The 12,454-nt window shown below is 41.7% G+C and overlaps 1 protein-coding gene across 17 annotated transcripts in view; it reads left to right on the forward strand.

Annotated features, from left to right (window-relative positions):
- NAV3 (neuron navigator 3) overlaps positions 1-12,454 on the forward strand; it is a 619,870-nt gene that overhangs the window by 570,230 nt on the left and 37,186 nt on the right. For all 17 annotated transcript variants that reach the window (XM_060777419.2, XM_060777418.2, XM_060777420.2 and 14 more), the window contains 2 exons: positions 10,810-10,893; positions 12,300-12,411. In XM_060777419.2, the coding sequence (XP_060633402.2) occupies positions 10,810-10,893; positions 12,300-12,411 (196 nt within the window). The remainder of the gene's footprint in view (positions 1-10,809; positions 10,894-12,299; positions 12,412-12,454) is intronic.

Raw genomic sequence — 12,454 nt, forward strand, 5'->3', positions numbered from 1 at the left:
TATCCTGTGATGCTTCCTTGCCACTTCGAGGATCAATTGGGTGGCACCTGCCAAGCGTCATCTGATGGCAGTCACCAGGCCCAGTCCTCAAGGTATTGCAAGGGGCCAATTTGCTCCAATGTGATAAGGTGGCTTATGTGAGCATAGATATTTGCTATGTATTTGTATTCATTTTTTTACATGAGAGTAACTTGGAATTGAACTCACTGAGCTGGATTCTGATTAATAAAACATTTGTATGTCAACCTATTCAAAAGCAAATCCCACTGGATTTAACATGATTTACCCTAATATAAATGAGCATAATATTACAAGCCTTGCCATACATTCATTTGATTTAAACCAATAGTATTCTCAATTGACTAATTGTTTACCCAATCCACAAGCAGATTTGTATCCATAATCTGAAAAATTATATAATTGTAAAAATAAACTAAAAATTCATATTTTTACATTTTCCTGTTTTTTGACATACTAACAAAATATTTGGAGTTCTTAATTTTTCTTGCCTGTCTTTTATCTCTTGTTTGTTTGGCAGAATTCTCTTATCTGAAACTCCCATTATGTTTTCACTATCTTATTATTTATCTCATTTGACAAAGCCCAAGGCACCTTCAATTTCCACAATTTAATATACTCCAGCTGCTGCTGATGTCTTGATTTACAGATACTTCTTTTTGAAGACAGAGTTTTATCTTGTTTGTTTCTGTGCTGCTGAAGGAAAAATCTCACTACTGATTTTTATGAAGGATAGTTGCAATTTTTTTAAAAATCAAATTATAGGACTTGATCAGATAGTGCTCCAATTTCATTCAGATTTGTTAGCTTCAGCTGTATTCAAAGTTTCTCTTGCCATATAAATTTGATGAATTTACAGGCTAAAACATATAGTATTTAAGTCAACATATAACCAATTGTGACTTAGCCATGGAACTAAGTCTTGAACCTATTACCTAGAAACTAACTACATAGGAAAACATGTGTGGGAAAACAGGAAGTGGTAAATTCTTCAGAAATGAGAAGATATAGACCCAGAGGGATACAGCATGAATATAAAAAGCAGCACAGAAATAATGAATTTGGATAATGTGGAGGAAGAATCAGAGGAAGAGGAGGAGGAAGAGGAGGAGGAAACAAAAGAAGAAAAAACACAAGAAGAAGAGATCAACGCATGCTAAGAGACATAAGCATCTCTTCAAATAATATTAACAGTTTTAACTCCACAAATAAAAGAAATAAAATAGATTATCTATATTCCTTTACATGTATAGAGTTATGCCACTCCGTCCAGTTACAAAACACACACCAATTTTATCTTTAGAACAAGAAGTCGAATGCCTGGCTGAGCACCTGGCAGGAGTTTAAATGATCCTGAGGCTGATATGAGTGAAGCCTACAGTTTTCTCTCAGGTCAGCTCCTCATGCTAATGAAATTAAAGCAGCTTGATCTCATTTGTTGCCCACATCATGCCCCTCCCTGAGACAGGTAGCAGCATGTAGCCTTTTGGGGAGATAGGATGTCTGCCCAGCTTCACATGAATGGAAAATCCCATATTTCACATCCAATGAATGCTTTGCATGGTGTTACTGGAATATTTGAAAGACTAGATGGTGTGGGTTTAGGACAGATATCTCTTTTCTAACCACCCCGAACAAAGCTAAAATCACCTTCCATACATGGTTAGAGCACAGCTGGGAAAGGTAACTATACACTGGAGCCATTTATGTTGAAGAGAGAAGAGAGAAATGTGTCCTTCCTATGGAAGAAGACCTGAGTTGCCTTCATAACTTTATTGTTGAGACTGTGTCACCAAGGTCCCATAGGTCAATGACTATATGCTGTATACTTTAATATACAAGACATGTATACTATAGATGGAACCTATATGCTGTTGATGTTCCATTATTGGTTATGGGGGTAGTCATAAATGTGTCCTCATGCCTATCAGGACAGAGAAAAATGGGGCCCTAAAATTTGCCACCATCCATATTTATGAACTTCAATTGGAATATAATAAAATACACATGTGAACCAACAATATAGGATTATCAAACTAGGTTTTGCTCTTTCCTGCAACATCTTACTTGGGCCTGTTTTTGCTCCTTGTCCCAGAGGCATGTAGTGATTTCAGATGAGAACAGCATAACAGCTCAAGAGAATCCATATTAACATATATGCTATGTCATGGATACAAGCATGAATACATATACAGTTCCTTGCATCCACAATATATTCCTGCTCCCCAAATATCCACTGAATCTCTGAACTTCAGGCACATGAGGAGAATCACTCAGAATCATAGGCTGTCATTCCTCTGCTAGTCTTCACAATTGGTAGTATCTGGAGTATATTAGCAGAACAGCAGCATAGAGAGACCAGAAACCCAATCCTCATCTAGCACATCTTTCTTATGGCAATGTTGGCATTGTTAGCAATTCTCATGAAATTATTTCTTGCAGGGAAGAATCAAAATTTTTCAAAATTACTTTTTGAACTACAGCTCCAAGAGTCCCCGAGCTATCACAGCTATAGAATTGTCAGAGCTGTGGAAAAAAAGTAACTTTGCCAATCTCTGAAAAAAGCATAAAATTTCACTCCCCACTTACTTACTTACTTAGGCGATCCCTCGTTGGACGAGTAAGATGGTCTTCCATCATGGGTTTCCTTGTGGGTCCGCATGTGGCTGTGGAGCCCTATTCTTGCTCTGCATCTTCTTCCGCAGTGAGGGCATTGGTTTCCAGGTGGAAGGCGGTCCCGGTCGGGGTTGGCTTGACGCGCCTTCCTCCTGGCACGTTTCTCTCTTTCACCCTCCACTCGTGCCTCCTCGAATTCTGCAGCACTGCTGGTCACAGCTGACCTCCAGCTGGAGCGCTCAAGGGCCAGGGCCTCCCAGTTCTCAGTGTCTATGCCAGAGTTTTTAAGGTTGGCTTTGAGCCCATCTTTAAATCTCTTTTCCTGTCCACCAACATTCCGTTTTCCGTTCTTGAGTTCGGAGTAGAGCAACTGCTTTGGGAGACGGTGGTCAGGCATCCGGACAACGTGGCCTGTCCAGCGGAGTTGATGTTGGAGGACCATTGCTTCAATGCTGGTGGTCTTTGCTTCCTCCAGCACGCTGACGTTTGTCCGCTTGTCTTCCCAGGAGATTTGCAGGATTTTCCGGAGGCAGCGCTGATGGAATCGTTCCAGGAGCTGCATGTGACGTCTGTAGACAGTCCACGTCTCACAGGCATATAGCAGGGTTGGGAGGACAATAGCTTTATAGACAAGCACCTTAGTATCCCTACGGATGTCCCGGTCCTCAAACACTCTCTGCTTCATACGGGAAAATGCTGCACTCGCAGAGCTCAGGCGGTGTTGTATTTCGGCGTCGGTGTTGACTTTGGTGGAGAGGTGGCTGCCAAGGTAGCGGAAATGGTCGACATTTTCTAGTGTTACACCATTAAGCTGTACCTCTGGCATTGGAGAGGGGGCGGCTGGTGACTGCTGGAACAGCACTTTGGTTTTCTCAATGTTCAGTGACAGGCCAAGCTTTGTGTATGCTTCTGCAAAGGTGTTGAGAGTGGCTTGTAGATCTTCTTCTGTATGCGCACAGACGACATTGTCATCAGCATACTGGAGTTCTATAACAGATGTTGTTGTGACCTTGGTTTTGGCTTTCAGTCTGCTGAGGTTAAATAGCTTGCCGTCTGTCCGATAGATGATTTCCACTCCGGTGGGAAGCTTCCCATCAACAAGGTGTAGTATCATGGCGATGAAGATGGAGAATAAAGTTGGGGCAATAACACATCCCTGTTTGACACCCGATTCCACCTTAAATGGGTCACTTTGGGAGCCATTGCTATCCAAGACTGTTGCCATCATGTCATCGTGGAGGAGCCGCAGGATGTTCACAAATTTGCTTGGGCACCCGATTTTTTGGAGGATGGTCCAGAGAGCGCTGCGATTCACTGTGTCGAATGCCTTTGCAAGGTCGATGAATGCCATGTACAGAGGTTGGTTTTGTTCCCTGCATTTTTCTTGGAGCTGTCGTGCAGTGAAGATCATGTCCACAGTTCCTCTGGAGGGGCGGAAGCCGTTCTGGGATTCTGGGAGGGTGTCTTCTGAGAGGGGCAGAAGGCGGTTTGCAAGGATTCTTGCGAGGATTTTTCCAGCAGAGGTTAGAAGGGAGATACCTCGATAGTTTCCGCAGTCTGTTCTTTCCCCTTTTTTGAAGAGGGTGATGATGGTGGCATCCTTGAAGTCTGCTGGGATTTTCTCGGTCACCCACACTTTTTCTATGAGCTGGTGGAGTTGGTGTGTCAGCGCAGGTCCTCCCTCTTTAAAGATTTCAGCAGGGATCCCATCCAGTCCGCTGGCTTTGTTGTTCTTTTGTTGGCTGATGGCATTGCTGACTTCTTCCAAACTAGGCAGTGCTGCAAGCTCGTCCCTGGTTTGTTGTTGCGGGATTTGTGAGAGGATCTCTTCGGCCACACTGGAGCTGCGGTTTAGGAGGCTTTGGTAGTGTTCTTTCCAACGTAGTGCAATTGACTTTTGGTCCTTCAGGAGTTTGGTTCCGTCTGATGAGCGTAGAGGCTGTATGCCATGGTTTCTTGGCCCATAGATGACCTTTGTGGCTTTGAAAAATCCTTGAGCATTATGGGTATCTGCCAGGTGTTGGATTTCTTCAGCCTTCTTTGTCCACCAGATGTTCTTGAGTTCTCTTGTCCTTCTTTGGACCTCAGCTTTTGCACTGGCGTAGATCTTTTTCTTAGCAGCACAGTTGATGTCTCTCTGCCATGTTTGGAAGGCTTTCCTTTTCTTGTCGATTAGCTGTTGGATCTCGATGTCATTTTCGTCAAACCAGTCTTGATGTTTCTTGGCTTGGTATCCAATAGTTTCTTCGCAGGCTTGGATGATGGAGGTCTTCAGTTTGTTCCAATGTTCCTCAACATTTTCGGGGTGTACTGTGGGTAGATGGTCCTTGAGTGCTGTTTGGAGATGGGCTCGCCTGGAGGGCTCTTGAAGGGCTTGGGTGTTCATTTTGCGCCTTGTCTTTCTTCCTTGGAGTCTGCGCTTGGGGGCGATTTTGATAGCCATCGTGGATCGGATTAGCCTGTGGTCGGTCCAGCAGTCGTCAGCACCTGTCATGGCTCTTGTGAGGAGTACGTCACGGCGGTCTCTGGCACGTGTGATTACATAGTCTAAGAGGTGCCAATGCTTTGACCGGGGGTGCTTCCATGATGTCTTGAACTTGTTTTTCTGGCGGAAGAGCGTGTTGGTGATGACAAGGTTGTGCTCCGCACATTTGGTGAGAAGTAGGATGCCATTTGAGTTGCTGTTTCCAACCCCGTCTTTTCCTATGGTGCCTGGCCACAGGTCGAAGTCTCGCCCGACTCTTGCATTGAAGTCCCCCAGGAGAATGATTTTGTCCTCCTTAGGTATCCCCGATAGAACAGTGTCCAGCTGATAGTAGAATTTCTCCTTGATGTCTTCATCAGCGTCTAGTGTTGGTGCATAGGCACTTATGATGGTTGCCCGTTGGTTTTTGGCAAGATCAATTCGGAGGGTGGAGAGTCGTTCGTTGATGCCAGTGGGTGCTTCGGACAGATGTTTCATCAGATCATTTCTTATAGCGAAGCCAACTCCGTGCATTCTTTGGTCTTCTTCAGGCAGTCCCTTCCAAAAGAAGGTGTAGCCTCCTTTTTCTTCCTTCAGCTGTCCCTCTCCTGCTCTCCGGGTCTCCTGAAGGGCTGCTATGTCGATGTTGAAGCGTCCCAGCTCCCTTGCGATGATGGCAGTTCTGCGTTCGGGGCGTTCACTGTCACTGTTGTCCATCAGTGTCCGTACGTTCCACGTACCGAAGTTCATTTTTCTTTTTTGGCCGCAGGATGGTGACCCCACTGGACGCGGCAGTCCAGTCAGGGATAAGTGAGGCAGTCTATGTTTAGGGCACCTTTTCTAGCCCCCTCCCCGTGTGGGGTGAGCAAAGTGGGTCCTAAAAAGGGCTGCTCAGTCGCGGATACAGCTGCCGAACTACTCAACTGCCTTGGACCTTGAGGTAGAACGACTGAGTCCATACCCACCGCCCATGTGCCAGTCTGTGACTAGGGGCTTCCAGATTTCACAGTCCTGCCCCCGTCGCCACTCGCTGATCGCCATGGGACTTTGGTTGCTTGGTTTTTATTTTCTTTGGAAGATGCCTGTGCGTGGGTTTTTTTAATGTGTGGAGGTCAGTGCACAACTGAACAACACACAGTCTTCACAGATGAGGTTCCACTGGTGATGTAGTTTAACACAATGACCATGGCTTCTCAGTCTGTTGCAGCCTTCTTCCGCCTTCGCAGCCGTTGTAACATGTGCCATGTTATCCTCCGCCTGCTCCGCCGTTGAGGTCTTTGGGTCTTCGGACTGTGCTTGGTCTGGGACCTCCCCCGCGGCCACTCCTGGGAGTGCACGACTCCAGTTGTTGTGCCCACAGGTTCATCGGAACACGCAAGCCCCCTCACCACGACAAGGTGACAGTCCGTCGAGGGACTGTCCCCAACCTTCATACTGTCAATAAATCCAAGATTTCAGCTACATATACTGCTATTGAGAGAAATGATAGATCATTATTCCAGTTTTTAAAATATAAAATTCCACTGTGCAAGACAAGAACCAATTTACATTCTTGAAGTCTATTTTTTCCTGTAGCAATGACAGTTGCCTAGCAATAAGCATTTTCAATCTTGGTATGAGTAAATGCAGCAGACATGCTTTCATTTTTGGAATGTAATTTTCTGTTTTAATGCTGAACGTTATTTTGATTTTTATTTAAAAAGTGCTTTCAGTTTAATTTTTAATACTTCACTGCCTCATGCAATTAGTGAAATAATTTATGTTCTGGATCATGCAACACATAGTTATTTTTATGACTATGCAGCCTTATTACTCGCTCTGACTTTTCCTGAAATATGTATTTGCTGAGAGGATCAAGATTTCTTAGACCTGCAAATGATGGCAGACCCAACCTTCTTTCTAGGAATCCTAGAAAACAAAACAGAATATTTGACATTGAGGTATCTCAAGCTACCTCTTTCCTTAGCATCATATGGTGGTTTAATGTCATTCTGTATTTTTTGCCATTCCACAAAATATATTCTTTTTTAAAAAACAGTGTTCATTTGAAGGAAAAATAGGAGCTTTACTTTTATTCCTACAATTCTCCCTGAAATAATAAATTTAACTTTCCCCATTTTTGTAAGTGTCTTTTAATTTTTCCAGACTTTTTCATAGTTGTCTTGAAATAATACTCTCTTGTCCTTTATAATAGTAACACCTAGATATTTAATCCCACTTTTTCCACTTTAAAACTTAGTTATTCATCCTCTTCTAAAGTCATGTTTTAGTCAATAGTTTTGCATTGCCAAAATGCATTTTAAACACAGGGCATGTCCAAAATACCTTCATTTTGTACTAAAAAGAGCCTTCATTGAATGGGTTTTGTGTGATTGTCTAGATTCTAGAGGGACCTTATCCCATTGGGATTAGCTACGCATTGTGGCAAATCCAGCAGGGCCCAGCATGGGGAACCCTTTATCTCACACCCTGCATTGCCTGCTTTCCCCCTCATCCCATCCCACACAAGGAAGCAGCCACTGTCCACCTTCCCCCATTGTTTCTTATGCAGCATGGGAAGCTTCTCATATTGCCACTGTAGCAGCCTACCATGCTTCTACTTCACTTATGGCATGGAGATCTGTTGGATTGATGTCATAGGGTGGGAGCCAGTAGGCTCTGTGCCACAAGTAAAATGGAAGTGTCATATGATGGCCAGTTTTGCCCGTCTGATGAGGCTGTATATCAACCATGAAAACTCTCAGGTTATACTGTTCTCTTGTTTCATGCCATAAATCCTGTCACTTTGTCTGATATTTTTCAAAAGATAATACCCATGGATAGGTCCACATCAGATAATTCGTAACTAGTTATACATTCATTAAAATTATCTTTTTGAAGCTATTTTGAGGTAGTTTTAAAAACTGGAAGTCCTTTTGCCCTTTTGAAGCTTTTTTCACCATTTTTGTTACAACCCAGGAAGTTCGGTGGAAATGGTTCCATGTTTTTTCAGCTCTCTAGCATGCTGAGAGGCATGCAGCTTGAATGCTTGGAGGCTGCTTGCCTCCCTGCCAATCAGGGGAGAAGTTTTGGGGAGGTGAGGGGCTTTGGCAGCCATTGCTCTATATTGCTCTATCTAAAGAGGAGCACACGGCTTAGAGGCTCATTTGGAACCCGGGAAGGGAGAAGGGAAAGAGAAAGGGAAGGGAGGTTGTGTTGAAGGGAGGTTGGAAGAAGAGCAGGGCAAGCAATCAAGCAGAGAAGGGCTGGGAGAAGGGCTGTTGCCTGCCTGGCAGATCTCTCTGGCCTCAGTGTTTCTTAATTTGTTGCACATTGCCTCAAAAGAACTAGTTCTCCCATCAATTCAAGCCACTTTTTGAACACAAACTCTCCTTCCTAAAGTTGTGAAATCAGCTTCCAAGGCCAAAAGGTCTCTCTGTGTTCTTTTTTCCCTTGGTTTGCTCTGTGTTGCCACAAAAGATGGAATTTTGGAAAATTCTGAATTTTTTTTGGAAAAATTCAGAATTCAATTCCAAATCGAACCACCAGTGCCCCCTACATCTGAAACTAGTTTTGAACCATTTTTTTTGCATCAACCAAGCCTAATAGATAACCAACACCCAAATAAACATTAAAAGTGTAAGGAGATATCCTTTCAGTTAGTCTTGTTGCATTGCCATTTACTAAAATTTTGGCTTTTTGAACTGAATATATTGCCCAAATAATATTTTCACCAAAGTCCTTTATTCTCAATATTTAAGTTTAGTACTGCCAAGAAATATTAGATGCTATAATTTGTTACTGATGTTTTATTTATGGATTATTTGTTTTTTAATGTTTTGTGGCATTGAATGTTTTCCATTCCCTGATAGAAACCACCCTGAGTCACCTCGGGGAGATAGGGTAGGTTACAAATAATAATAATAATAATAATAATAATAATAATTGTTTTACTGACACAAAGCCACAGTATGTCACAGCAAACGAGATCTATATGGTGGATTTTATATCACAAAATCACAAGTCGAACACCTCCCAAGCGTCTAGGACCGTGTGATGTATTTTTGAATGATGCGTGCAGATCCAAGTAAGGTGGCCTTTTGCAGGTGACAGATTGTGATTTTGTCAATGTTTATTGTTTCCAAATGCTGGCTGAGATCTTTTGGCACGACACCTAGTGTGCCGATGATCACTGGGACTACCTGTACTGGTTTATGCCAGAGCCTTTGCAGTTCAATTTTGAGGTCCTGATAACAGCTAAGTTTTTCCTGTTGTTTTTACTCAATGTGACTGTCACCTGGTATGGTGACATCAATAATTCAAACTTTTTTTCGTTTCCACAATAGTGATGTCTGGCATATTGTGATTCAAAACTTTGTCAGTCTGGATTTGAAAGTCCCACAGTATTTTTGTGTGCTCTTTTTCCACTACTTTTGCAGGTTTATGATCCCACCAGTTATTTACTACTGGCAGATGGTACTTGTGACATAAGTTCCAATGAATCATTTGGGCCACAGAGTTGTGCCTCTGCTTGTAGTCACTTTGTGCTATTTTCTTGCAGCAGCTGAGGATATGATCAATGGTTTCATCCTCTTCCTTGCACAGTCTGCATTTTAGGTCATTTGCTGATTTTTCAATCCTGGCCTTAATGGCATTTGTTCTGATGGCTTGCTCCTGGGCTGCAAGAATCAGGCCTTCTGTCTCCTTTTTCAGTGTTCCATTCGCGAGCCATAACCAGGTCTTCTCCTTCTCGACTCTTCCTTCAATTTTGTCAAGGAACTGTCCATGCATTGCTTTGTTGTGTCAGCTGTCAGCTGTGCTTTGTACTGCGGTTTTCTTGTATTGGTTCTTTGTTTGCTGTGCTTTGAGAAGTTTCCGATTATTGACTTCAATCAAAGCAAGTTTTTGGCTTTCCTTTATATATTCTGCCAGGGCATGTTTTTCTTTTTTGACTACTTGTTTTACTTATAATAGTCCTCTGCCACCAGACTTTTTAGGCAGATAGAGCCTGTTGTTGTCGTCGTTGTTGTTTTTCTGAGTATCTTAAAAAATCAAAATAGCCTTTTTGTCATTATGGTTTTCCAAAACTTCAATAATGTTAAGAACATGGAAAATTCACATCTTTATAGTGCTTTACAGATACAGGTGGCACTCCATATCCACAGATGGTTTTTAAAAAAAAAATAATAATAATCCAAAAGACAAAACTTTATTTTGACATTTCATATAAGGATTTCTATCTTGCTATACCATTATAATGGGACTTAAGCATCTATGGATTGTGGTACCCACAAGATACTCTGGAACCAAATCCCCGTGGCTACCAAGGGCCTACTGATTTTACATTGCCTGTGAGAAGGGCAATGGAGGTATACCAGTCAACTGCGTTTTTAGCAACTGAAGTAAGTTAATGACAAAAATGAGAAAACTGAAGGATAAGTCAGAAACTAGGAAATTTGAAATGCAGCTGAAAAGTTTGGACAGTTAAAGATGAATTGGGGTTGTCCTAGCTAAATCAGGACAGAGTCAGGTATGCTGTTGCCTACCTTTCTTTTACTCATTCTTGCCTACCTTTCTCCCAGAGACTATAAAGCTGTAGCAGTCACAAGCAGAGGTAACCTGTTTATATAGTTTTCTCAGCAAGGGTACATTATAGCATATTTTTATAGATTTTCTACAGTCATTTGAAGTGTGGTGACATTTCAACAGCCCCCCTTCCCTCTTTTTCACAGGCCCATCTTGTGGCAGCATTTGAAAAGAGCTTAGGAAATATGACAGGCCGGTTGCAAAGCCTAACAATGACAGCTGAACAAAAGGTATGTTTGAAACAGCAGATGCTGTAATGTGGAAAAAGTCGTTGCTTTATATTAAAGTTTACATTGAGGGCTGAGTGAAAGGACAGCTGTAAGAATAAACAGATGGGTGCATCCTTTTTTCATGACCCTCCCTATCGAAGCTTCATAAAGTCTCAATAAGAATAACATTGTGCACCATCAGGTTTAATGTAGCTATATCAGAAGGCAGAGTGAAGATAAAATCTTTCATTTCCAGTTTTTAATTAAAACATTTACGAGTCTGGATTTAATCTGTATTGAAAGGTTTGACAACAAAAGCTGGTCATAAACCAAATGGAGTGTTTGTTCCATTTGGATCACATTATCAGAATACTTAATGTGAGATGATAGATTTTTTTAAAGGAGGCTGGAAAGACAGTTTTCAGACTTTTATTAAGTGTTCTTGAAGGGGGGTGATGGAGGACAGTTCATGTTTTTACTTTCTTTTGCATATGCCCATCACTCAAAGTAAACATTTTCAAACCTTACTGCTGAAACTGAGTTGCAGAGGGGGAAATGAGGCTCATTGTAGGCAAAATGATGTCACCTTACCTTCTAGTTTGACTTAATTAAGGAATCCTATAACCCAAGAAGTAGATTCTTCCTATGCCGAGTTGAGCAACAATTACATACAGTAAGATAGTTCATTTTGAAACAGTTCAGATGTTGGTTTCCTTTTAAATAAAATGTTCCGAAATAAACTTCTTCCATTTTGTTCATTCCATATTTTGTAAAATTGCTGCCTTTCTTAAAGGAGTTTGTATTCATTACTTTAACCTCAATAGGCTTTCTCAGATATTTGTTTTCCTACTTCCTTGCAGCTAAGGTTAAACATCTTTAGCAACTTTAATCTCCATTATATAAAATGAGAACATGAAATGGCAATAATCTAAGCAGTTTTAATTCAAACTCTGCTTGTTAAATTATATCCTACTAGAGAGTTTTGTTGTATTGTCGAAGGCTTTCATGGCCGGAATCACTGGGTTGTTGTAGGTTTTTGGGGCTTTAAGGCCATCTTCTCGAAGTATTCTTTCCTGACATTTTGCCTGCATCTATGGCAGGCATCCTCACAAACTGCTTCTAGAGCGTGTTCATACAGCCCAAAAAACCTACAACAACCCAGATATTTTGTTATTGCATGTCTTGTGAATGAAAAAGAAATCTTAAGGAATATTTATTTCTTCCCCCACAGAGCATTAATTCTTATTACAGAGTCCTGTAAACACTAAAAACTTCCAATCTGAGAATTTTGACCCAGGATTCAAAAAAATCATTTCTCCTCATTTTCACCCACAATACAATGCTAGCATTGTGTAAATTGTTACCCTAGAGGAGAAAAAACATGGTTATTCTGATACATTTTTACTCTTTTCCCGCTGTTTCCAAAGGAATCGGAGCTCATAGAACTACGGGAAACCATTGAAATGCTGAAAGCCCAGAATTCGGCTGCACAGGCGGCTATTCAAGGAGCTTTGAATGGCCCTGACCACACTCATAAAGGTACAGTGTTTTGTTTGTTTGTGTTGCACTGAGAATAGATTTA

This window comes from Anolis sagrei, chromosome 5 (assembly GCF_037176765.1).
Source record: "Anolis sagrei isolate rAnoSag1 chromosome 5, rAnoSag1.mat, whole genome shotgun sequence".
NCBI classification, from domain to species: Eukaryota; Metazoa; Chordata; class Lepidosauria; order Squamata; family Dactyloidae; genus Anolis; species Anolis sagrei.